The sequence below is a fragment of the Lissotriton vulgaris genome, unplaced genomic scaffold (genome assembly GCF_964263255.1).
Source record: "Lissotriton vulgaris unplaced genomic scaffold, aLisVul1.2 SCAFFOLD_328, whole genome shotgun sequence".
Taxonomy (NCBI): domain Eukaryota; kingdom Metazoa; phylum Chordata; class Amphibia; order Caudata; family Salamandridae; genus Lissotriton; species Lissotriton vulgaris.
This window is the reverse complement of record NW_028243607.1, coordinates 1,482,222-1,509,609: the sequence shown is the minus strand read 5'-3', so window position 1 is coordinate 1,509,609 and position 27,388 is coordinate 1,482,222. Positions and strand designations below refer to the sequence as shown.

Sequence of the window (27,388 nt, the reverse complement as noted above, 5' to 3'; positions counted from 1 at the left end):
ACCTCCGCTCGTGGTTGAGGTGTTTTGGTGACTTTGTGATTATTGCCTTTTTTTCAAGTTTTATTGTTTATTGGCCCACGCGGGCGTTCTCTGTTTTCAGCGCGTAGCGCGACCGGCGGTGTACCGGTAGGGGGCGGTGGAGCAGGAGGAGGCAGACGCGAGACGCTCGCGCGCAGGAGGCAGTCGAGCCCGGCCCCCACACGCACTGCGCATGCGCGAGGAGCCGACTTTCGTTTTTCACTTTACCGGCTCCTCACGCATCGCGCTTTCAGACTGCATCAATCCTGGCCTCAGTAGAACGCTAAACGGAGCGCATCCGCATTAGAGCTCTGCTCTAGGGGAGCTTACAGTGTGCAAAATAGGGGTCTCCTTCCACCTAATATTCAGCCTCATTGCCTGTAGTGATTTTGGTTGTTTAAGTTTGTGTGTGTGTTGGAGGCTCCCCTGGGCTACTCCCCCCCCCTTGAAGCTCCTCCACACCTCCCTGCTTCAGAGCTATGGCGTACTACGCCGAGGAGGATAACCAGTGGGCAGAATACGATGAATATGTAGACTATGAGCCACAGGAAGAGCATTTGGAGGAGAATTTGGTAGAGGCCCTGGATTCCCACGTCCAGGGGTCAGTGAAGACTGCACTAGTCCAGGCTCTTAAGCCTTTTGCTAAGCCCCTTAAAAATTATGGAAAGAGAAAGTTCAAATCTGCCGGGATGGGCGGTACCTCTTCTCAGTCCTCGGCCCAGGTGTTGGCCCGAATAGCCAGGAATGTCCTGAAGGACCATGGCTCAATGGCGAATGACACTTCTGGGGATTCTTCCCCGACTCCGCCGGATTCATCTGATTCGGAGGTGGGATCAGTGGCCCCCAGAAAGAGATCTAGGAAGGTGAAGCACACCCAAAAGGCGGACGATGGTCAGGTACCCAGGAATCTTCTTTTTAACCCAAACAATATTGTGCACCCTCGGTCCACTGAGTGGATACCGTGCCCTGAGGTGGCACAATATGTGAGCAACAACCTGCGTCAGGGTTTCGATAATGGAGTGAGGGCCACGTTGCGCTCCGAATGCCCCAGGCCATCCTTGACAGGGAAGGTGGCTGACACGCCGGATTTAGATCCCACAATGGCGGCGTTTATGCGCAAGTTTGCGAAGGATCCAAAGAAGGGGCTGGATAGAGCATGGAGAGGTGTCCAGGACAAAATGTTGGATGTCGCCGGTCCCCTAACGAAGATTCTGGACGCGGCGGTGATAGCCAAGGATAGGAATGTGCCGCTGAATGTGTCGGAGGTTCTGGAATGGGCACAGCGTGCCATGTGCTTTTTAGGTAATGCAAATGTGGCCGTGTCTACAGAGCGGAGGCGCTCTTTTCTTATGAGACTTGACTCCCAGCTGGCGGAGATGGCCCCTTCCGAACCTGGTGTCCTAGCTAATGGTATGCTATTCGGAGACAAATTTGTCAGGGAGATGGGCAAATATGTTGCCACCTTCTCCGCATTAGACAGGGCCCAGTCCAACATCAAGAGGGTTCTCCATGGTGGTGTTTTTGATAGGGCCGGACGCCCAAGAGGTCGAGGGTCCGGCCGAGGTTATGCACAGACCTCACGTGGAGCAGAGCAGAGGGGCAGAGGTAATCGACGCCCCAACTTCTACCCCTCCCGTGATAGAGGAGGTCGTGGCAAGGGGCAAAGAGGAGACTATCGTGGACAACAGGCGAACTCAGGAGACTACTCCTACTCAGGTACGACTTCTATGCCCATCAGAGCATATGGTGGGGGGCAGACTGTCACTTTTTCTCCACAGGTGGCGCCAACTTACGAACGACCCTTGGGTGTTACAAACGATACAGGGTTTCCACATAGAATTTTATGCCTCCCCGATGCAGCGGCGGAGACCAGGCCCACTGTGTTTTTCCCAAGCAGAGCAGAGTTTCATCGATGCGGAGATATGCTCCTTGATCCAGAAGGGGGCGATTGTGGAATCCTCCCCACACGAGCTAGGCTTCGTCAGCACCGTCTTTGTGGTCCCGAAGAAGGACCAAGGGTATCGACTGGTGTTGAATCTCAAGGAGTTCAATGGCTGGGTCGTTTATCGACACTTCAAAATGGAGGGGATACACCTCCTGAGAGATATACTATTGGAACAGGATTGGATGGTGCGTCTGGATTTAAAGGACGCCTATTTAGCAGTGGCCATCTATCCCCCACACAGGCGGTTCCTGCAGTTTCAATGGTGCGATCGGTGGTTCGAATTTTCCGCCATGCCCTTTGGACTGTCGTCCGCCCCATGGTGTTTCACCAAGCTGATGAAACCCATCGTGCAGACGTTGAGGGAACGGGGTGTTCGCCTCATTATTTACCTCGACGACATCTTGATCTTAGGTCAGTCACCGGAGGTGGTGTCGCTCCATCTGTCGTGGACGATCCACCTCCTTCAGGACTTGGGCTTTCTCCTGAACATACAGAAGTCGATCTTGCAGCCTTCTCAGGTGATGGAGTTCCTGGGTTTCCAGGTGGACTCGGTGAAAGCTCAATTACTCTTGCCCCTCAAGAAGAGGGTGGCGGTGAGGAAGGAGTTGAGGAGAGCGCTTGTCTCTCCGACAATCTCCTTGAGGACGTTGGCACGCCTGGTGGGGCTTCTGGCTTCTTCGATCCAGGCGATCTTTCCGGGTCCTTTGCATTACAGGGCCCTGCAGCGTTTGAAGGCCTTGCATTTGCGCAAGGGACTGACCTATGCCCAACAGATTTCTCTTTCTGCGGAGGCACGTACGGAGATAAACTGGTGGTTAGAGCATATGGATGCGTGGAACGGCAGAGCCATTTTCGCGGCCACCCCGGAAGTGGTAATAGAGTCGGATGCCAGCCGGTGGGGCTGGGGAGCCCGTTGCGGCTCGGTGGAGACCGGGGGCCGGTGGTCCCGCGAGGAGTTGAGTCTCCACATCAACTGTCTGGAACTCCTGGCGGGTTCTTTTGCGATCCGCACTCTGTCCCCTCAGGGAGTTTCGTGTTGTATTCTCCTCCGCATGGACAATGTGTCCGCGGTACGCTACATAAATCGCCTGGGAGGCACCAGGTCGCGTCTCCTAGCGGAGATAGCCAAGGACTTTTGGCATTATTGCCTGGCCCATCAAATTTCGGTGACGGCGGAATATATTCCGGGGTCTGCCAACGTGACGGCGGATTGGAACTCTCGATACTTGAGAGATGCGAGCGATTGGAGACTGCACCCTCGAATCTTCGGGGCATTGAACCACAAATGGGGTCCGTGTGTGGTAGACCTTTTTGCCTCTCGGCTCAACAGGCAACTTCCCCAGTTTTACAGCTGGCGCCCGGATCCCTTGGCGATCAGCTCGGACGCCTTCCTTCAATCGTGGACGACGGGCATTCTGTATGCGTTTCCTCCTTTTATCATGATCCCGAGAGTTCTGGCTCAGGTTCGGAGGCAGAAAGCGGAATTGGTCTTGGTCTCACCGTGCTGGAAAGCACAAGCGTGGTTCCCGGTGGCAATGAGTCTCACCTGTGCAGCGCCGGTGCAAATTTCGACGTTCCCGGATCTTCTCACGGACCCGGTGGGTCTTCCCCACCCGCTGGTCCTGCAGAATCAGTTGTCCCTCATGGCGTGGAGACTTTCCGGCGACGTTGGCAAATGCCGGGAGTTTCAGAGGACACTCTCTTTTTCCTATCTCAGGCATGGGCACCTTCCACCCACAAGCGATATGAGTCAGCTTGGAGACGATGGGTTGGTTGGTGTAACGAACGGCAGGGGGATCCGATGGGATCCGATATTACTGTCATAGCGAATTTCTTATCGGAACTGGCGCGGTCTGGTCTGGCTTATCGCACAGTGAATAACTTCCGATCGGCGATCTCCGCGGGGCACCCGCATGTTGACGGTAAGCCCGTTGGGGAACACCCTTTGGTGTGCAGGGTAGTCAGGGGGGTCCGCTTAGTGAAGCCCCCTCAACCCAGGTATACTGAACTCTGGGACGTGTCAGTGGTCCTACGTTTTTTGGCGGCCTGGCCGGCTAATGAGGGTCTGTCTCGCAAACAGCTCTCAGCTAAACTTACACTTCTCCTCTGCCTGTTTTCATGCAGGCGAGTGTCGGATATTCGGGCCTTGGATTTATCAGGTAGAGTATTCACTCCCACGGGAGTTTCTTTTACGATCTCTAGGCGTACAAAAACGCATACAAAATGTATTGCATATCCTGCATTTCCTCATCACAGTAAATTATGTGTGGTCAAATGTTTGAAGGTATATGAGGATTGTACTAGGGAATTTAGAACTGGTTTTGGTCAACTGTTGATTTCATTACAGAAACCTTTCCGCCCAGTCACCAGTGCAACTCTGGCCAGGTGGGTTACCTGGTTGTTGGGCCTGGCGGGTATTGATACCTCTATATTTGGGGCTCATTCTGTGAGAGGGGCTATGGCCTCAAAATCCTTTGGTGCCGGCTCCCGGCTTCAAGATATCATGACTGCGGCAGATTGGTCTTCTGATTCCACCTTTAAAGTGTTTTATCATAAGCCTATTGTGGATGTGGCCTCGGTGGTGGTGGATAAACTTTAAACTAGCATAATCTGAGCCTCCGTGGACTGACATAGAATGAAAAATTGTCTAGCAGACGCGACAAAGAATTTTCAATTCTATTAAGGACACGGAGGCGAGGATTATCCCACCCGGGCTTGCAGGATTGTATTTCATGCAATGTTATATGGTTGATGAATTCTTGTACCCACCCGAATGATTGTTATTGGCTTGTTGTCTTTCCAAGTTTGGGAATGGCCATTACGACTTATGTTCTTGTTTCAGGAGATCAGCACAAGCAGACATGAGGTGAACAGTCTATGCTCTGGAAATCTGTGACGTGGTGCAGGAGGTGCCTTCCTCGACGATGGATGCGATGGTTGCCACGTTGGCCTCCGGTCTTGTTGGACTGATGATGTGTCGCAAAGAAAGAGGAGGTCGTATTGATAAACATGGACAGATATACAGTGGACTTGATAGTGATTGGTGCATACTGTTGGAGGGGGTTGTCCTTCCGGGGTCATGCCAGTTTAAAGTTTTTTATTGGCTGCTGTTTATGTCAGTAAAGTGAAGAGAAGCATAATCCTCGCCTCTGTGTCCTTAATAGAATTGAAAATTCTTTGTCGCGTCTGCTAGACAATTTTTCACTCCTTCAGTATGCGCCTCGTAGCAAAGCCGGAATAATTTGCGAGCTTCCTTCCTCCGGCTCCGGCTTATGTAGCCGGCCGGAAGCTCCTTGATGCGTCACTTCCTGTGTGGGTTTGTCTTCGCCTACATAGGGTGCTGGGTATTGTGGTCCGGGAGCTCCGGACACCCAGAGCTCCCGCATTTCGCGGAGAAGGACAGCGGTCCTCTCCCATAGATACGGGTCCTCCGTCGGGTCCGGAAGATGTGCAGCGGTCGGGGCTGTGCACGCAACAGAAACACTGAAAACATACAGTTAAGTAGAGTCTTAAAGAATAAAAGCAAAGTTCACAGGGAGCAATTGAAAAAAGCATAGAAAAGAATTATAGAGTGCTTGCATGACAATTGTTAATTTGCACAGAAGGAACCAAGAACACATAATTGGTGGAGGATCCTGGGTCACATGAAAGTCAAGAGACCTTGCTGATTTATATTAATGTGGTCCAATCCTCAAGGCGGTTAAGTCCAATATGTATGCTTCCAGTTCGTAAAATGCACTTGAATTCCTCCTTGTTGAGGAGCTGCGACAGGTCAGCGCCCCTTGGAGGTGACTTGATGACACTGATGATGGTCCCGCGAATGTCATCCTCGTTATGACCTGACACCAGGAAGTGTTCCACAAGGAGGGCATTTGGTGTTCTGCAGCGTAGTCTGCTGTGGTGTTGGCAAAATCTTATCCGTGCTTTTTGTGCTGTCTGACCAATATAGATTTTATCGCAGGGGCACAGTATGGCATAGATGACATTGCAGGTGTTGCAGTTACATAAATGTTTTAACTCCATTTTCATTTTGCCAAAGATAAATTCCTTGCACTTAATAGTCAACTTAAATGCAACACAGTTACCACATTTGACATGACCTGTAAGTGGTTCCAGGCCCCAGTGATCCGTAAGTGTGCCGGTGGGTTTGGTTATAGGTAAGGCTGCTCTGACCAAATGGTCCTTAATGTTTTTGCTCTTTCGAAATGCAAATAGTGGGCATTCCAAATTGAGTGTCCCTGCATTGAGGGCTTGCCAGTGTTTGAGGATGCTTTTGCGTACGGTATGTGAGACAGGTGAAAAAGTAGTGAGACATACTATGCAATTTTGTGATGATTTCTCTTTAGGTTCTAAGAGGCAGTCCCTTGGACAGTATCATGCTCTTTTCAGGGAATTGAGAACTAGTCTGCGTGGGTACCCTCTTGCTGGCAGTTTGTTACTCAGGAACTTAGATTCACGAATATAGTCTTCTTTCAGTGTGTAGTTCCTCCTAATGCTTAGGAACTCAGAGTAGGGAAGTGAGTCTCTTAGGGCACGTGGGTGGTTGCTGTCATATCTCAGTGGGTTTTCTGAAGAGGCTTGTGATTAGTACTTCATCAAGGTGTTGTATGCTGAGGTCAAGTAATGGAATCGTAGTTTTCCTTTGTGACATAGTCAAGTTGAGCCCCTCGCAATTATTGTTTCATGGTTTCCTCTGAGTCTTGCCAGATCATAAAAATATTGTCAATGTATCTCTTCCAGACTGAGATCCCAGTTTGTAAGAGGTTCATTGGCGACAGAATGCCGGCTGACTGGTAGCCCAGTGGCGAGTGTGCTTCTGCCAGGACCGAGAAGACCTCAAGGAATGAGGACCTCTCTGTCCAGGCCCGCGTCACTGAGTTAATGAAATGAGGAGTAGCCGCAGGAAGACCCCCGTCAACCGCATTGCATCCACCGCATCCTTGAGCATCTTCCACATACTGTATCCCTTGCATCAGGACCACTTCCATAGGACCTTATAGCAAAGGGATAAAAGTGCCTGGATCTGCTTCTTCCTCGGAGGAAACTGGTTCAGAGGATCTTGATGGTCACCTTGACTGGCTCCCTGCCAGAATTGGCCACCCAAGTAACTGCATTGACACCAAAGTTTTTCATTCAATTTGCCAATGCTTGATCGTGGTTACGTGAATAAGTACATATTTTTTATAGCTGTATCCCCAGGGCCCTCTAAAAATGCTGTCTATTTGTATAAAATGGTGATGGATTTCCTGAGTGTCTCGGATTTCTTCAATTGTTTAGGTGCTCTTTAAATGCTTCACACTTGTGCCTTAATATACACCTTGCTGCTCAGAACCAAAGCCACCTAGGTTTGAGCTACAGAGTGTAACAAACAAAACCTATTGGTCCTATAGGAGTTGGTAAGTGTATTACACAGTGAGGTCGCACAACCACACCCTATAATGAAACCCATTTCCTCACAGTGGTTTTATAGTAAAATGTTTTAGCGGCTATGAAGGATTTGCAGGTAGAGGTGGTGTTTTTAGTAGGGTGTTAGACTTTTGTTTTAGCATAGTATGTTTATTTTCATTCTGCTCTGACATCTCTGGAGGACTGAAGTGTCCTGGCTGGTTCTTCAATTCTTTTTACAGAAGAATGTCTTACTGGAGTGGAAGGTTTTTTCCTCTTTTCGGTTGTTCTTGGCACTCTGGTGTATATGGATGTTGAAGGGGGTGGCAAGCTGGTCAGTCCAGTTGAGGATGGAAATGTGGTTGGTCTAGTTGAGGGCTACAGGTGTCTAGTTTCATTTATTAGGAGAGGTTGATTGAATGAGGCCTGTTGTGTTGCCTTTGTGTTGAGTCATTGATGAGTGTTTTTTTTCCAGTGTGTTGAGAAGTGTGTAGAAGGCTCTTCGTTCATGTATTTTGTGTTGGAGTTGAAGTATCCGGTGAATCTGAGGGGACCACGTTGGATGGAAGCAAAGGTGATGAAGTCTAAGAGTTCTTCTATTAAGTGCTAGTTTGGTCCTGGTCATTTGCAGGTCAGTTGAAAGGATGCTATTTTGTAGAGTGACAGATGGAAGTTGCAGGAGAGGAGTATGAAAGACTTGAGTATGGTAGAGTTACTAAGAGTGAGGCCAGAGTGTCCTATGTTTGCAAGCCTCTCCATCCTGTTCTGAGTTTGTGATCTATGTGCTGGAAGCATCTAATTTCAGGGACGAGAACGTCCCGGATGTGAAAACCAGGTTGAAGGGAGAAACTAGGTTGTGTAAGTGCATAGTATTCATTAGTGAGCATCAACTAGGAAATCTACGGATAATGTACCTTTTTTCATGCTAAGCATCCCATAATGTTTTCTGTTTGTCATTGGTATATGGGCAGCGTACATGGTTATTGTACTTATAAAAACTTCTTAGAGCAGATATTTTCACTCGGTTCTGTGCTGTTCTGGAATATTTGACAGTGTCGCTAGGAAAAAAGTTTGTTCTGTAAAGTAGTGCCAAGTTGAAATGTTTTCATGGGTTTAGGTATAAAGTGTGCACAGAATCTTTATCAAGTAAGAGTGTCAGTGATGAGGCGTGTTTACCTTGAGCAGGGATTCTGGTCTTTATGCAAGAACAGGTTCAAAAAAAGTGACTGTCTGTGATACTTAGGGCTGGTGCTCACAATCCTGATATGTGCCACTGGTACTTACATTATAGATATGTGTGGCTGGTACTTACAATATTCATTTTGTTGTATGGTTTTGGGGAAATGTACTTGACTTTGCTGAACTTAGCATAAGCTGTGCTTGCCTGATGTTTCATTTATGCACACGAGCCTTCATGCTTTTCTGTACTGCGACTCTGTCTGTGCACTTTTACCCCATGCTTAACAAGCATTTACAATGCAACAGTCTCGCCTTTGCAAAAGTTAGAGCTATTGGCATTGTAAATGACAAACTTTTTATTTATGTGTTGGTTTTGAAAACAGATAAATAAATGGCATTGTCATTTACAATGCCAATAGCTTAATCTCTCACAAATGCTAGACCTATTGCATTTGTAATGCAATAGGTTGCGTATTTACGTGAGTTTGAGCTATTGACATTGCAAATAACAATGCATTTTATTTATGTTTCAAAAACCAAAACATAAATAAAAGTTTTCTGACACTGCTGTCTCTCTCACCCCTATTTAATAGGGAAATGGTAGGAAAGCCAGAACCCGAAAACAAAAGCAAATACAAAATAAACATTTAATTTTTTAAAATGTTATATTTAATAACTCATTTGAACCATTAAAACGCGTAAATGAATTCACATGTTATTCACTCGTTTATAGCGCACCGAAGTAAGTAAAAGACAGCAAGGTAAATAGCTGCAGTTTTCAAATTGGGGTGAATTTTATACCTTTTTTAGGTCTCGACTACATCATTGCTTTAGCAATGCTTGTTTGTCAAGATTCTAGTAAGGCTTTCAAAATTCTCCCCAAAACTGCGAATCGGATACAGTTCATGTGAGCCAGGCGCGTGCACATCGCCAGCCACATCCCTCACCGCCTTATTTGATTTCCTCTTCTTTATTCCACCTTCCTCGTTCTCGCTCCTGTTTTCTTTTTCTTACCTCATTCCTCGTTCTTTGCAACATTGCCCCATCCTCTTCAGTCGTTCTTTCTCTATGTGCTTCTGCCTTTCTCCGTCTCTCCTTCTGCTCATTATTTCTTGTGTCTCCCATGTGCAGCTTCCAGTCTTTATTCCTTCCATTCTCTTCTTTCTACCCTGTCGAGCTTTCCCCTCTATTCCTTCCACCCTGCATGCCTGCCTCTACTGCTTCCTTCATTTCTCTCGCTTTCGCGCTTTATTTCCTTAGTCTTTATTCTGTCAATCTACTTCTGTTCTCCTCCCTCATACCCCCCTTCTTTTATCCCTCTCTTCTCTCGTCGCCCCTCCTCCTTTCTTCTCGTCTTATTTTCTTCCTCCTCTCCTTTCCTCCCTCGTCTTCCTCTCTCCAGCAGTAAGTCAAGGAACCTAGTCTGAAAAGGACGGGGCTTACAAAGAAAGAAGAACGTCACTAGGACCTCTTCTCCAATGGCTGGCCACCGTTTTGCATGAACGGTGACGCCAGCCAATGGAGAAGAGGGGTGGGGCTTAACCTCGCTAGTAGAAAATACCCTACCTCATTAAATCTCACCAGCTCGGCTGCGCATGTCGGTGCAGCCATCGCAGGCCGAGACCTAAAACGATGTTTAAATGTTCCCAGTTCTGCCTTGAACAAATGTCTGCACACTGAGAACACTGTCAATAAGCAAAGCCGCTTGTTATTCTGTTCTGATTACAATGCTCTGGTCAGTCCTTCGTACCTATCCATAACATCTGGGCGCAGCTGCGCTGATGGTGTTTTCTCAGGTTTAATAAGGCACGGTAACATGTTCTCAGACACACTCGAACCAAGACTTTCTCTGGACATGAGCATCGGTCCACATGATGTACACTAAATCATGTAAGTAGTCTACTGTCAAAGCCCAGAGGTCTTCATTTTTAGAATAAACTTCTTTCTATCAAGGGGAGGGGGCTAGGCTTTAAGTCCTAATAATTCCCCCAATCTAAACAATATGATTTCTCATTTTGTATTCTATGGTGTCGTGTCAATGCTTGTAATCTTGAGCTTGTGTATTCTGTTACTGGTCGTGGCTAGAATAATCTATTGTAGAGCACTAGAGAGAAAATAAACATTTTGAACTGTTTCAGTGACTCTGGACAATTATTGTTGTGGACAAGTGTGAGTAAGTGAAAAGGTGGTTCTTAATCCTGCGATCTCCTGAGGTAGGTCGGCGTGCTTATGTTCTGGGTTGTCTAATCACTCGTACCTTCTTGTATGTTTAGAGAAGCTCGTGTGATACACTTTTGCTAGTCGGTTGGTGTTTTGGGGCTCTGGGTGATAGGTGGTACACCCCTATTAGTGAGGTCCTGTTTCTCCTGTGCATAGTTCTGGGTATGTGCAGAAACCCTGCGATAATGTATGGCTGGTACATACAGTCTGGGAATGCGTGGCAGGTATTGTGGCACTCCTGTTTAGTAAGTAAGGCCCCACTCTACCGATCTACACCTATTTATTGCACTCTCATCCCTACAGGTGAAACTTCAAGAGTGGCTGCGTCTTCTGAAGAAAGAGGAGGAATATATTCTGGAGTCTAAAGTCAAGGAAGAGGAACAATATAAAACCATGAGGGTGAGTGGCTGCAGTGAGTGCTGTGTCTCTGTTCGTCTGTATATGTCTGTGCCCTTGTGGTTGTGTGGACAGGCCGAAGCTGATGAGTCGCTCTACAGACTGGGTCATGCTCCCCAACAAATAAATGGATGATGGATTGTCTAGTAATTCCCACATGACGCTACTTCCACCACAACGGTGGTCTGATGGGAATCATTCTAGCCTCTGTGCTTTTAACAACATTGTGTTTCACTTTTTTTCAACAGTACTTCCTTCTACACAGTCATCCAACTGGATCACAGTCCGGTTTAGGCACACACTATTTTCAGACCTGGTCTGCTTTATTGTGTATTGTATTTAAATAATGACATGGAATGTGTTAGACTGTGTGTGCTCAGGTGTGGTATTATATGACCGTGAGCATGTGTTTGTGTGTGCATGCATGGTTACAATTATGGGTCTTGTATGGATGGTCCTGGAGTTATTTGTGGGAGTGCATGTATGACTGTGTATCTGTTTGTGTTTTTTGTGGTCGTGCATGAGTGTGTGTCTTCGTATGTTGTACATATGGATTTTGATCCCTAAAATATGCAAATACATATGCACATCTGTGTGCATGTGTGTTTGAGGCTTGTGTATGCTTCAGTCTGGATTTATTGACTGTGGGTTTGTACTTCAATATGTGAATGACTGTCTGTGGGTATGCACATCGCAAAGTCTGATGGTATTTGTGAGTGTGAGTACCAGCTCTAAAACTGCGACCAACGCATAAGAAGGTCTTGAAGGTCTGGAAGGACAAAAAAAGGATAAGTACAAGGAAAGGACAAGGAAAAACTAGGAAATATTAGACATTCCGACCGCTCGAGACTCTAGAAAACCAGCCATCCAGGAGTCGTCTAAGGGTCATCAGGCATTGGAAGGCAGGCTCTTAATCCGTACTAATATAATAAAGAGAGAGCCCAAACCTTTGAGGTGGGTAATCTCAGGAACCACAGCACCAATCACAACACCCAATACAGTGTTGGAAAGGGCAGTTGCAGCAGAAGGACATAGGCTATGCAGACGCCCACCATATACATTTAAAAGGTAAAAGAACTGTGCCAGCAAAGTAGTCCCTTGTGTGCGTGCTGCGTTGTGCTGTGGGCGTTTGCTGGGGGCATGACAAACGCTGGGGGCGTGTGGTACGTTCCGCCCTTCAGGCCATGTCTCATATCGTGTGCTGTGGACGTGTACTGGGGGCGTGGGCGTGTGCGGGGTGCGGGATTAAGGGGGAAAAAAAAGCAAGCGTTGTGCCCAATATTTCACAGTTTTTTCTTCCCAGGTTCTGTACATTCCAGCTCCGGGTGTCCACCCTGCTCCCTTTAAATACCCCTGCACCCCATAATCATAACCCACCCTTACTCCTTAAAATACTGCAACACCCTTAAACACTCACCCATCTTAACCCTATAAATATACCCTGTACCCCAAAACCCAAACCTATCCCTAAACCCTAAAAATACCCCTGTACCCCAAAACCCAAACCTAGCCCTGAACCCTATAAATACCCCTGTACCTCAAAACCCAAACCTACCCCTGAACACTAAAAATACCCCTGTACCCCAAAACCCAAACCTAGCCCTGAACCATAATAACCCTGTACCCCAAAACCCAAACCTACCCCTGAACCCTAAAAATACCCCTATACCCCAAAACCCAAACCTAGCCCTGAACCCTAAAAATACCCCTGTACCCCAAAACCCATACCTAAACCTAAACCCTAAAACTACCCCTGTACCCCATAACCCAAAACTATATCTGAACCCTTAAAATACCCAAACACCCCAAAACATATACCTCAGTACCCCAAAACATATACCCCTATACCCATACTTACCTTATCCAAACATTTAAAAAAAAACCTTGCTTTTACCATTCATGCATTTACAACTAATTTTGTTGTAAATGTATGCGTGGTAAAAGCATATAAAATGTAATGCCATGCGTTATAATGGCATTGCGGAGTCATGGTACTTTCGTAATGAAAGTATGCGGAGTGATGGTATGCAGAAAGAAAGTTGCAGAATATTGGGTGTTTACCCTCCCCCGGTAAGTACATTGGTGGCACGGCGGCCCACATCTCCAGCAACATACTCATATTTTTTCACCACCGATTTGAAAAGTGCACAGGTCTCTCTCATTGATGGCCAGCACCGACATACACTTTTAGACAAACCTCCCGCCACAAGTTCTAGAATTGCGAACTTTAGAGCTGGGGAGCTACGTTCGAATCTTGGCATCAGCTCAACATCCTGTGATTCCAGGCAAATCGCTTTGTCTCCCCGTGCCTACCACAAATGAATGTGTTCTTCTGTAATGTAAATTGTGCTCATGCCATGTTGTCGAGTTCGCGCTATATAATATTGCAAGGAAAAATAAAGTAGGGAAACTCGAGTTCACACACTACTGAACGCGCACTCTTAAGTACATCAGCAGTGCACTGTGAATCGGAGCGTTTCACAGGTCTGTCACAGACAGGAAATGCTATCAAAACGAAATCCTACAAAACAATATACTACTGGCCGGCAGCAATTCATACCCGGACAACGGGCTGCTAGTATATAATAAAATAAAATTGTATCAAATCAATTAATCAGCAACCAATAAATCCCCCGGATAGAAAAAATCCATAAAAACGATTAAAAACAAGTAAATAATCAATAATATCCACAATACAATACAATAAAGCTACTGCAAAAAAACCAGGGGTTCATATTAATCCAATCGATCAATTAGTTAATTGCTTAACTAACCTCACTTGTTTTCATCAATCAACCAACCCATACCATTACCCTAACCAAGCAATAGGAATCACCAGGAACCACCAGGAAGCCGTGCAGCCCTCTAAATAAAAAAAATAAAAATTAAAAAAAGGTTCCAGGGATGAGATCAGGACAAGTAAGGAAAGCTCCATTAAAACCCCCCCAAAAAGATGCAAAGAAAATTGACCTCCGCGAACCTCTGGTAGAACCCTCAATGGCGTCTTCGCCTCCCCAAACATTTGCAAATTCAAGGACAGCTTCCGAACCAGGGCCTGTACCCGCCCATCCAACCGCCAAGGAGCCAATACATGGCTCTAAAGAACAATCCAAACCTACAAAAATCAAAGCCGCACTAAGGGACCACAGTACCGGCGATAGCACGGAAGAAAATAACCAGCATCTTGGACAAACAGCAGGTACCCCCTCCGCAGGTACCCCCCCTCGTAGCCTCCGAGCTATTGCTACATCAAATTATGGTTCTGCCACTGATCCACGGAGTCGCCGGAGGGCCTGATAACTCAATGCAATCCAGTGCTTTATTAACAACAGAATCTCTATACAAAGGTGCCTTTGAAGCCCTGGGCCTCAGTCAATCGCACCAGGCTCCCTTTCAACCCCCAGCTCAACACACAACTCAACTAGAACAAACTTCACCCAACGTAATCATCTCTAAAGACGTCCACCTATCAACTTTTCAACCATATTTAAACGTAAGCCTGCTTTCTCCATCTGTATTTTACTCTTCAACTGAATCTAAACCTGACAAGCTACTAAAGAGTCCTAAAGTCTTACTACCACAGGTCATGGCCTATCCGCAAGCCTTTTTCAGCAATCCAGACCAACCAGAGTCGGAATGTTTTCTAGCCAAGGTGGATCATGGGGATCAAGCTGACCCAACGGTCATTGGAGAAGAGTCAAACAACAACATAATCCACAATTCTTTAGACCTGTCGTTCTTTACTACTGAACCCAAAGAGTCTGTAAGGCAGGGCAGTTCTCCATCGGCCAATCTTAATAACCTATGGTCCCAATTATTACAAACCTTTCAAACAACGTCAGCTGCACTAACCTATCATTCAGACAAGATGGACCTGCAGGTGCACACCGCCTGGATCGACCAAAAATTGGAGGCGCTTAACGCTCTTATCAAAAAAGCCCAATCCCAAACTCAACTGGTGCAATCAGTGTGCTGCTGCTCCACTATAATTGACTCCCTATCATCTCTGCCTCAATTTCTCTCAGCTGTCCTAACGGAAATAAAGAAGCCCTCGGTGTCCGAGCCCCCAAACACCTCACCTCAGGCTCTAAGCCTGGCACAGGGCCAATCTCACCCGAAAGTTCAAACCCGACCCTGACCACGGAGACAGCAGATGCTAAATCATTCCCTATTGAGCCCACAAAAATCATAACTCACATCGGCTGTCGAAAAGGGAGAAGAAAAGACAATGAAAAAGCCGGAATAAACAAAAAATTGACACTACAACTTCAAATATGAGTAACCCTCTATGAGTGGCACAGCGCTTCCAGGAAATGTCCCCTCAACATTATCTTCGAAAGGAGAACAGACGAGCCCGCAATTAACATCGAATCAGTTGCCCCCACAGACAGAACTTCCACACCAGACCAGTCAGCAGTCAGGGCTACCTCAAGCTTTGGGACAACCCCTGCACCCATCAATACAAGCAAAACCCGGCCCTAAACAACCACCAACTAAGCACCCAGCATTGGAAGCAGGGCAACAGAGTCCTGCAACTCTCAAGATGTCAACTTAAGAAGTTAGTTTCTCTCGTCTTCTTACCGTCGAGGACAACCAATCACGTACACAGAGTATAGCCACAGAACCTGGTCGTAAGAATCTCACAAATTCAGCAAGTTGTCGCAAGTTGGTGGCCACAAATAAAAGTAATCTTTCACCATCCCCAATCACCCATCATAGGGAATTGCCCCTTCAATCATTCACTATATCCACATCATCAAAAAATCCCATCAAAGAAAAAAAAAAGCGAGCACAGCCAGTAATGTCTAACGAGCCCTGTGAGCCCCCAAGCAGCCCCCAAAACACCAAACTGCTGCTCATTCCAGAATTTACCTCCAGAGGCCCTCACGACATCCTCAATCAAGGGAATATACTAAAACTTTTCAAATCATCACCAGACCTAAGCCACCTACAATCGAGAGACATAATCGCTATTGAATTCATTCCATCTACCGGATCCAATACGGGTGAAGCTACGCAAGTAACACTGGTAACCCAGTAACCTGGGATTTGGTCCTGACGAAAACTGACCAATTTGAATCCTGGGGTATAACAACAATAATACCAAGTGCTCCTTGTTACTCCTCATTACTGGAAAACAATCAGGCCCGTACTTCTAGCTCCTCCATAGCCCCCTATTCAGTACTGAGGTCCGCAAGAGGCAGCTCACCAACAGTAAACCCAGGGTCCGCAACCGACCAGTGAAACTTCTAGGGAGCAGATTGGTTATGGCTGCCGGGAGTTCTATCCAGAAACCGGATTGATTGAACCACCATTAATTACGGTATAACAATATGCTCCTGGAACATCAACAGATTTGAGCAGGAAAAACAATCTGCCACCATCCTGGACTTTTTAAAAGAATACAACATCCTCCTTTTACAGGAAACATGGGCAGGAGAAAGTATCCCAATAGTGGGCTTCCTGGAGTTTGACACCCGCCACCAGGCAGTCCAAGTTCGGTAGACCAAGTGGTGGTCTCTCGATCTACGTATCAACAAAACTATCCAAATGTATAAAACAGATTAAATTTGAGGAGGATTGGCTCTTTGGAATAGTTCTGGGAAGTTCACTTACGGACCCTCAGCTGCTCATCCTCAACGTCTATAGCTCTCCCTGCACTACCAAGAAAAAACCCAAAATGGACAGCTTGATCAACTCCATCTGTGACTTAATTGGCAAGTATGGCAGCACACCCAGCATAATTTCAGGTGATTTCAATACCAATCTCAATTGTAATCTTGCCGATGACACAGGACCGGACCCCCCAAGAGTCCCTCCACACTTTGCATCCCAGTCAATTCCTGTTGGAAACAAATCTTCAACATTGGGCTAATATGTAGCAATGCTGTTCAGCAGCTTAGGATTTACCTTATTGAATGGACGCCCCCCACCGACATCCCGCCTGCATGGACCCGGTCAAATGGCAGATCCTTCTAGTTTTTGGATTTGACTCTAGGGAGTACTGCCCTGGATCAAGAGCTATCAAATTGCACCACAAGGAGAGAGTGACCACCGGGCACAAATAATAACACGAACGTGCCCATACTCACTCAGGCAGCCACACAGAGGACCTAAAGCGGATAAAGTGGTCAGACTCCACGGCCCCTTCCCTGATGGAGAAAAGCAGAGCCCTATTACATCAATCCCTAGAGCTAAACACTCATGTCCTTTGTGGCTGGACCTCTCTTACAAACCTCCTTCTCAATGAACTGCCAATCAGGAGGGGCTGAGAAAACAATTCTCTCAATTCTACATCTCAAAAGCCACAAGGAAATTAAGAACTGAGAGGAACCGAGCACTCCGTCTATCAAGAAAAGAACCCCAGCAATAAAATCAACTTCAATAACTATAAGCAAGCCCAAGCAGCTTTTAGAATGTCTACACAAAAGGAAAAACTCACGGCCTCGGATCAATTCTGGCTAAAGCTCATCTATGAAAGTAAAAATCCTAACCCGAAGCAATTCTTGTCTCTAGCAAACAAAGTACAAGTGGGTACGGCAGTGCAAATATTAGTGAAGCCCTTTGGAGTACGTTTTTATCTCTACACTTTACGGACACCAATATAAACAAAGCTTGCAAAAATTCCTCCAGCCCTGTTAACCATATGATCTCCCCCCCAGGACTAAAGTGCCAGAGGCGAGCTCGCCCTGTAAAAATTACATCTGAAGATCCGACACACAAGGAATCAACAAATAGGAGCAATACCTTACTAGAGCCCACGGTGATGCCTGATGTCTTAAAAAACAAGATCTCACGCCTCATAACGAAAGCCAGTGCCGAAGGAGCCCCAGACCCGAATGGCCTCCCCCAAGCCATGTTCAAATCCGATGTCAGCCTATGGTCAGAATACCTGACCCTCTTGTTTCTCTATTGCAGTCTAATCAACACGGTCCCAAAGTCCTGGTGAGGTGCAATAATTCACCCAATCTACAAAAGTGGGAAGAGAAATGAGCCAAAAAATAACCGAATGGTTTCACTTCTCGACGTGGAGTCTAAGTACTTTGCAAATATTCTATTGGAGGAGCTACAGGCCTGGGCCGAAACAACTACGTGCCTTCCTTTTAATCAGACGGCCTTTATGGTTAACACCGGTACTACAACCAATCTGTTAACGCTAACAGTCTTGATGGAGAAAGCGACATTCCAACAAATCCAGCTGCACTGTTGCTTTGTAGACTTCAAAGCGGCCTTCGACTGTGTGCCCAGGGGTCTGTTATGGCAGAAACTAAAATCATATGCATACCACAGCCTCTTCTTCAAGCAATAATCCAACTCCACACGAAAACATGGATAAGAATTAAGGTGGGTGAAGGCTTCCACGTCTCCAGGAAGATTCAAACCGAAACTGGCGTCAAACAAGGTTGTGTATTGGTCCCACTCCTTTTTAATTTATTGTTATCTGACCTTTCTCCAGTACTCAACAGTGTAAACTGCCACCCTCCTCAACTAGACGGGACCCGCATCACCAATTTGCTTTACGTCGATGACTTGGTGCTGTTAAGCCACCCAAAACTGGGTCTCCAGAGGTTACTGGATGAACTGCTACCTTACACGACAAGAAGCCATCTATAGCATAATCTGTCAAAAACCAAAACTATATCTTTTGGTGAGCAAAAAAAGTCAATAGAAAGGTGGTACTTCAACAAAACAAAGCTAGAATCAACTCCAGTTACAAATACTTGGGCATCTTTTTTGACACAAGATGCACTTTTTATCATGCATAAAGAAGCATTGAAAACGAAAGCCCTGTCGTTAGAAGTCGCTGCTGCAAAACTGCTAATAGGTCCCATCCTAACTCCCATTCTGGAAGTAATGATGGCTAAGGTAATCAACTCCCTGACGTATGGATACGAGATCACCAAGGGCACAGCCAGTACATTGATAAAGAAGTTAACAACTAAAATTTTTAAAAGAGCCTTTCGGTTGTCAAGATTTGCCTCGCCAGCCCAAGTGACACTCGAACTGGGAGTTCAAGATCATCATGGAGTGGAGGCAGGCACATTTATTAAACTATGTCACAGACTGTGCCGTGCCCGGGAGGGTTCCTTGGAGGCCCGACTATGGCAGGAAATACAGAAAAATCAGACCAGCCATAAGCATCAGCAATTCCTGGATCGCAGTTTACAGCTACTAGGTGTAAAAGATCTCTGGGAAACAAACCCCTCTCACCCGGTGTTAAAGACGGCCATTAAAAAAAACGTTCGATTGTGATCCTTTCACTCGGACAGGGCAATACTGTCAAAGAGGAGACACGCTTGAGCTGTAATCGCTAATTTTATAGTGGGTGTTCAGCCACTCTACCTATCAAGCACATACGCACTTTATTGAAAACATACGTTTTTAGCCTTAAGGATGGGTGTTAGACCTGACATACCTGGGCGTGGTTTTTCCCCATCTTTTTGCCTCTGACTCATGTATTTTTGATGCTGTGCTGGATTTCGTTTTTGCTGATTTAGATGCTTTGGACCCTCTGCCACTGCTGAACAGTGTCAGAGGGTAAGTGCTCCCTCTGTAAATTGTCATATTAATTGGGTATACCTGATTGGCATATCTGTATCCCCATGAAGTCCCTAGTAAAGTGCACTGTGTGTGCCAGGGCTGGTGATGACAGATGCTACTAGTGGGCCTGCAGCGCAGATTGCGCCACCCACATGAGTAGCTCTAAAATGGTGTCTCAGGCCTGCCAGCGCAGGGCCTGTGTGCAGTCAGTGGACTGCCATGTCCGCCTGGCCAGTGTCCCCACTGGCTGGGCTTAACCCTCCCCTGTCTGTGCACATCAGCCACCCCTATGGAAGGCTCCAGGTACCCCCCTGGGCAGGGTGCAGTGTTTGGATAGGGTAGAGCATTTACTAGTGCAGGTAACATGCTCTGGTGGAGAGCAGCAGCCACTTTGTGGGCTCACTGCTGTAGGGCTGTAAGGCTCCCTAGGGTAACATGGGGAGGCTGGTCCCATTGGACCCCAGCCTATCTCCCTATAGGAACAAGATGGAACATCAATGAAAGATATCCCTGAACTCAGAATTAAATGACACATCTTTTAGTGAAGGTTGTTTTTGGATCCTGGGGTTGAGAATAGCACTTTTAGAAAGTGGCTGTTCTTTTGTATAAACCTTTCTGTGTGCTTGGGCCTGGGTGTGTGGAATGCCTGCGTGACAGGAGCTGCAGGGCCCCGGAGGGGGTTGGAGTCAGCCCAGGGGTGAAAGGCGACATCTGTTGCCCGGGGAAGGGGAGAGAGAAGCGCCTGATAGTGCTGGGCTGTGCCTGCCTGACCACCGTGCTGGCTAACTCCCCTGCCGGCCCACTGTCACCTCTGGCCCTGAAGCTGTCAGGAAGAAGAACACCAGAAACATTCCAGAGCCAGGGACCCCCTTGCACAAAGGACTTCAAAGGCGTTCAGGGGTATAAGGGAAGGACCCCTTACTACAGAAGATTAGATTCTAAAATTCTACAATCAAGAGGAACCTCTGCAGAAGAAGGACTGCTGAAGGAGCTGCTGGAAGATTGCCTTGCTGTGTGCTTTAAGGGCTGACCTATCCTCCTGTCCAACTGAAGGAGAGGAGAAGAAAGGGACTTTGCTGTGTGCTGTGACCCTTCCTGATTGATCTAAGAAGACTTTGCTGTGTACTGTGTCTTGCAACTGAATCTCCAAGGGCCTGAGAAGAGCTGGCCTCCTGTTGGGAACCCAGGGTTAAAGGTTCCTAAGCTTTGCCAAGAACTACTGAGGAAATCGTGTGGTAGCCTGCCCCAGCGGGTGTTTCCAACCTGCCAGCTGTGAGGACCGATCGCTGTGCTCATCGGCACAGATTCAGGGGTGAGGAGGGACCCGTGGTGTCTCCCCGTGCCTTATATTCCCCCGTGTCGATCCGCTGGCGAGGAAGCAGGCTGACCGCGATCTGCGGCCCGAAAATCTCTTGCCGCTAAATCACCGTCGCGGCCCGGGGCCAGAAAAACCCTCTGCAAGCTGTGTTCGTGACTGGGAGCTGCGGTAGCGGAGATCGAAGCCGCCGCGCTCCCATTGGCCACGGGAGTCGAGCTCCCTCACTGACGCCGCGACGGGATTGGCCCGTGCGCCGTCGCGTCACCACTGAAGCTGTGCAGGGATTGGCCGCTCAAGACTCGTCATCGTGGGTTTGTCCCGGGAGCCGCACTGCCGTTGGCTGACTCCCGGGTGGTTGTGAGGGCTCGCCTTCAGAGCTGCGACCTGATTGGGCCGTCAGCGAGGAGCTGCATCTGAAGCACGACGAAGAGCCTTCCCGGAGAAGACCCGTCCCCGCCGAGGAGACTGCGAGTGCCCCTGTGCCCCCGGCCTGCCGTCCCAACTGCCGAGTGCCTGCATACCTCCCCCGCCGCTCGTAGGATTGTCGAGAGCGGGCAGAGCGACCGGGACCGGCCGGGGCAAGGAGCGAGTGTGCTCTGTTAGGCGCGGGGCGCCTAAAGTCATCAGGGGTGCGAGGCGGTGCCGATCTGCAAGGAAGGAGTCCCTGAAACACTCGGTGAGGCGCGATTGCCGCGCTGGGGGCCTATTCCTCGTGTTGGCATATATTTTCAACGCTGGCATTGTTTCTTTGCTCATTTTAAGAGCGTTTAAATTACAAAACGCTGGCATTGTTTCTTTGCTCATTTTAAGAGCGTTTAAATTACAAAACGCTGGCATTGCTTCTTTGCTCATTTGAAGAGCATTTTCAATCAAATAACATTGGCATATCTTTGTGCTGATTTGAAGAGACTAGAGACATTTGTTTTGAGAACTTCCTGAAATTAAGAAACACCAAGTAAGATTAAGTGCAACCTTTAAGATAAAATGCTAAGTTGTCCACAGAAGTGATTATCATGCAACTGCTTCATTTACATGCTGAAACTAGATAAAGTTATATATTTTTATAAAAATATACTTACCTGTGTGGTCTCAGTTTGTGGTAGATTGGGGATTATTGTTGTGTTGAGTGCACTTATTATACACATTGCCTTGGGGATAAGCCTGCCTGCTCGCGCCAAGCTACCTAGAGGGAGAGCGGAGGTGATCTACTGTGTGTATTCCTTCACCCTGACTAGAAGCAAGGGTCCCTACTTGGTCTAAGGTACTTACCTCTGCCAACTAGAGACCCCCAGTTCTAACATTGTTGGACAGCGGTGCGGATTTTGAACTAATAATTGCACTTGACCTGCAGTGATTTCTTGTACATCACTAGTCTAGTTTAGCAGCACAGGTTGCGCAAGATTTTTTCTTTTTGGAGTGAAACCTTTTTTGTTGAAAAGGTCAGGAAGCATCATGACTGAGAATGCGCCAAGTGTGAGGATAGAAGTGGAATTGGAATTCGAAATTCAGGAGTTGTACAACTACAAAAAGGGCCTCCTGAAGCAATTCTGCAAACAGCTTGGATGCCCAGTGAAGGGCAGCGCAAACAAGGAAGAGCTACAGAAAGCTCTGAGGGCCTGGTGGGAGGCCCACCATGGTGAGCCAGCAGTTATTACTGGAGAGGGAGGCACACAGGAGAATGCTTTTGTATCTAGCGAGTTGCCCGTGCGGAAGCCAGCGTCTAGGAATGGCAGCAACCGCTCCAGTAGGAATATTTCTCCAGAGGAAGTGGAGGAGAATCAGAGAGCTAGGACCCATGAGATTGAGCTTTTTAAACTCAAAGCCCAAGCAGAAGAGGTGAGACTGCGCCTTGAAGCTGAGAAGGCGTTGGAGGAGAAGAAACTCCAATGGGCTCATGAAAGGAGCATGAGGGAGCTGGACTTTAGAAACCGACAGGGGAGGTCCAGCCCTAATGGTGGCAGCGCACAACCAGTACAGGCGGGTAAGGTATGCATACCAAAGGATCTGGTACAGAATTATCAGAGGGGTGAGGATATTTATGCGTGGTTCAGAGCGTATGAACTTGCCTTAAAGATGAATGAAGTGCCTGAGAAGAATTGGGGAGCAGGATTTTGGAAGCATTTTGAGGCCTCTGGGATTGATGTTTTGGCACCCTTAGACGCAGAGGATGCTTTATCCTACTCCGCCATGAAGGAGGCTTTATGCCTCAGGTATGGGCTCACTGCAGAACAGTACCGCCAGAAGTTTAGGAACTTCAAGAAGCTTGATTCAAGTACTTGGGTGGAGTGTGTGAGTATGTACACGCGTGCACTGGAAGGTTGGATAAAGGGCAGCAAAGTTACTGATTATGTGGGGTTGTGCCACTTGATTAGTAGGGAGCACTTAAGTAGTTTATGTGTCCCCGAGCTGCGCCAGCATCTTTTGGACAGCAAGTTAACTGATCCCAGCGAGCTTGCTAAAGAGACGGACCGGTGGACTAGCACCAGGGTCCACAAGGGGATGGTAAGTACCCCAGCCAAGGGTGGACAGGGTCCCCAGCAGAAGAGTGGGGGGGACACGGGTAATCAAAAGGAGTCTTCTAAAGGGCCCCAAACTGGTTCCCAGGAGAAGGTGTCTCAACCCCCCCAAGTCTAAGAAGTCCTGGCCCCATAAGGGCAAGCAGGACAACAGGTCCCCACCTACTTGCTATGCCTGTAGGGAGGTGGGGCACATTGCCCCCAAATGTCCAAAGAAACCTCCAGCACCCTCTGGTGCTCCAGCACCGGCGTTGGCCAGTGTAGCTTTGGGAGGGGATCTGATTTCTAGTGGGGAGGAGGGGTTAGCAGTGATGACCCTTGTCTCTTTAGGAGACCAAGAGATGGCCCAGGAAGCCTTGCTGCCCTTAAACACTAAGAAATATGGGCAGAAGGTGACCATCAATGGAAAAGAGATAGAAGCTCTGAGAGACACAGGGGCCAGTGTGACATCTGTCAGGTGTCAATAGGTGTCTGAAGAGCAGATCATTCCCAATGTACTCCGTCCTGTGGTGGCAGCTGACAGTTCAGTGCGCTACTGCAAGTTGGCACGTGTTCCATTTGAGTGGGGAGGAGTCTCCGGTACATTGGAAGTTGTTGTAAGTGATGCCTTGCCTGTAGATTGTCTATTAGGTAATGACCTGGAGAGCTCTCCATGGAAAGATGTAGAGCACAGGACTCACTTGGAGATGTTGGGTTTGCCTGCGTGGATCTGTGTCCACCCGGGCCATGACAGCCAGAGAGGGCGGTCTAGCAGAGCTGGAGCCTGGAACAATGGCCCAGGAACCTACCAGGAGAAGAAGGGGTAGAGGGCGCGGGAAACCGGCCCCCACTGTTCCCACGGTCCAGGAGGAGGCAGACCCAGAGGGGGATGCCCTGGAACCTACAGGGGAACAGGTGGCCGAACTAGGGGAATTGCCTGAGCTGTCCCAGTGGCAGCAGGATGGTGGTCCCTCCAGGGAGGAATTCTGCCAGGCTCAGAAGGAGTGCACTTCTCTCGTTGGTGTGCGCCAGCAGGCTGCAGACCAGGCCGCAGGCCTGGGGTCCAAGGAGCATTTGATCTACTGGGAGGATGACTTACTTTATAGTGAGCCTAAGTTCGCTGAGCCAGGTGCAGCCCGAGTGCTGGTAGTGCCCGAGCGCTTCAGGAACTTCCTACTGGGTCTGGCTCATGACGTACCTCTCGCAGGACATCTGGGGCAAGACAAGACCTATCACAGGCTTGTCACCCATTTCTACTGGCCCCAGATGAAGAAGCAGGTCGCTGCCTTTTGTAAGTCTTGTCAGACTTGTCAGGCCAGTGGCAAGAGCAGAGGGAAGTGCGTGGCACCCCTCCAACCCTTTCCCGTGGTGAGCACCCCTTTTGAGCGGGTGGGCATTGACATCGTGGGGCCCCTGGATCCCAAGACAGCCCTAGGCAACAGGTTTATCCTGGTCTTGGTGGACCATGCCACTCGGTACCCGGAAGCCATCCCGCTCAGGACGGTCACAGCCCCAGTGGTGGGCCGTGCCCTGATGGGGATCTTTTCCCGGGTGGGATTTCCCAGGGAGGTGGTTTCGGACAGGGGGACAAACTTTATTTCTAGGTATATGAAGTCCCTGTGGGCGGAGTGTGGGGTGACATACAAATTCACCACTCCTTACCACCCTCAAGGAAATGGGTTGGTTGAGAGGTTCAACCGCACCTTGAAGGGCATGATTATGGGCCTAGAGGAGCCCATGAGGCGGAAGTGGGACGTCTTGTTACCATGCCTGTTGTTTGCCTACAGGGAGGTGCCTCAGAAATCCTTAGGGTTCAGTCCCTTTGAGTTGCTGTATGGCCACCCTGTCAGAGGGCCTCTTACTCTGGTGAAGGAGGGGTGGGAGAAATCCCGTGGGAAAACCCCTCAGGATGTGTTCAGCTATGTGCTGGCCATTCGCAACCAGACCAAGTGCTTCAGGAAGCTCGCTCAAGAGAACCTGGAGGCTAGCCAGGAGGAAATGAAGAGGTGGTATGACCAGAACACCTCTCTTGTGGAGTTCCAACCTGGGCAGAAAGTGTGGGTGATGGCGCCGGTGGAGCCGTGTGCGCTCCGTGACAAATGGTCTGGGCCATATGAGGTGGTGGAGCGCAAGAGCGAGGTTACCTATTTGGTTAACCTGAAGACTCCCAGGCAACCCCTGAGAGTGCTACATGTGAACCGCCTCAAACCCCACTTTGAAAGGACTGAAGTGACTATGCTCATGGCTACAGATGCTGGAGGGGAGGAGGATAGTGATCCTCTCCCTGACCTCCTGGCAGTCAAGGAGCAGGATGGGTCAGTGGATGGTGTGGTTCTCTCCCCCACCCTGACCCCAGAGCAGCAGAAGGACTGTCGCCAAGTCTTGGGTCAGTTCGCCCCCCTGTTCTCCCTGACCCCAGGTGTCACCAAGTGGTGCGTCCACGATGTGGACACCGGTGACAACCTGCCTGTGAAACAGAAGTTTTACAGAGTGGCTGACAAGGTCAGGGCTAGCATCAAAGAAGAGGTTTCTAAGATGTTAGCGCTAGGGGTAATTGAGCCCTCCAGCAGCCCCTGGGCTAGCCCAGTGGTCTTAGTGCCTAAGAAAGCTGCTTCACCTGGTGGCCCCCCAGAACTCCGTTTCTGTGTGGACTACCGTGGGCTCAATGCGGTCACCAAGACTGACGCGCACCCCATCCCCAGAGCTGATGAGCTGGTGGATCGGTTGGGAGCTGCCCGGTACCTGAGCACTTTTGATTTGACTTCAGGTTACTGGCAGATTGCCTTAACTGAGGGGGCCAAGGAAAGATCAGCATTTTCAACAGCCGAGGAGCACTTCCAGTTTCGTGTCATGCCCTTTGGGTTGAAAAATGCCCGGCCACATTCCAGAGACTGGTCAACCAGGTATTAGCAGGGCTGGAGGACTTCAGCGCAGCATACCTGGATGACATTACTGTGTTCAGCTCCACTTGGGAGGAACACTTGCAACACCTCTGCGCAGTGTTGAAGGCTCTGCAGAAGGCAGGCCTCACTATCAAGGCCAGTAAGTGCCAGATAGGGCAGGGATCTGTGGTGTACTTGGGACACCAGGTGGGGAGCGGCCAGGTGGCGCCCCTACAGGCGAAGATTGATACCATTCTGGCTTGGGAACCCCCTAAGACCCAGACTGAGGTGAGAGCCTTTTTAGGTCTCACCGGGTATTACAGACGGTTTGTCAAAGGTTATGGTACCATTGTCGCCCCTTTGACAGAGCTGACATCTAGAAATCAGCCCAGAAAAGTGAATTGGACTGAGGCCTGTCAAACTGCTTTTGACACCCTCAAAACTGCCATGTGCACAGCACCGGTGCTTAAGGCACCTGACTTTTCAAGTGAGTTCATTGTGCAAACTGACGCTTCAGAGCAAGGCGTGGGAGCAGTACTCTCACAGGTCAATGATGAGGGTGGAGACCAACCAGTGACTTTCATTAGTAGGAGGCTACTCCCCAGGGAACGGAGATGGAGTGCAATCGAAAGGGAAGCTTTCGCTGTGGTCTGGGCTCTGAAGAAGCTGAGGCCCTACCTGTTTGGGACTCACTTCCGTGTTCAGACCGACCACAGGCCCCTCAGATGGTTAATGCATATGAGGGGCGAGAACCCAAAACTGTTGAGGTGGTCCATTTCCCTACAGGGGATGGACTTCACGGTGGAGCACCGCCCTGGTACAGAACACGCCAATGCTGACGGTCTGTCCAGATTCTTCCGCCTTAGTGATGAGGACTCCCAAGAGGTTGGGTAGTTCTCCCCACTTTCAGCTGGAGGGGACACGTGTTAGACCTGACATCCTTGGCGTGGTTTTTCCCCATCTTTTTGCCTCTGACTCATGTATTTTTGATGCTGTGCTGGATTTCGTT

At 48.5% G+C, this 27,388-nt stretch overlaps 2 protein-coding genes across 2 annotated transcripts in view; both read left to right on the top strand.

Annotated features, from left to right (window-relative positions):
* LOC147668286 (E3 ubiquitin-protein ligase TRIM39-like) overlaps positions 1-27,388 on the top strand; it is a 183,137-nt gene that overhangs the window by 47,484 nt on the left and 108,265 nt on the right. The window contains exon 2 of the mRNA XM_086948640.1: positions 11,051-11,146. Within this exon, the coding sequence (XP_086804766.1) occupies positions 11,051-11,146 (96 nt within the window). The remainder of the gene's footprint in view (positions 1-11,050; positions 11,147-27,388) is intronic.
* LOC147668287 (uncharacterized) lies at positions 786-7,958 on the top strand. Its single transcript, XM_086948635.1, has 2 exons — positions 786-2,777; positions 7,824-7,958. Exons 1-2 carry the CDS (start codon positions 786-788, stop codon positions 7,956-7,958), a joined length of 2,127 nt encoding a protein of 708 aa, XP_086804761.1.

Excerpts from the sequence above, each read along its gene's own strand:
- LOC147668287 (XM_086948635.1), top strand. The coding sequence starts at position 786 with ATGGCGAATGACACTTCTGGGGATTCTTCCCCGACTCCGCCGGATTCA. Across the intron at positions 2,778-7,823 it reads CGTACGGAGATAAACTGGTG|TGTGTTGAGAAGTGTGTAGA; the intron begins GTTAGAGCATAT and ends TTTTTTTTCCAG.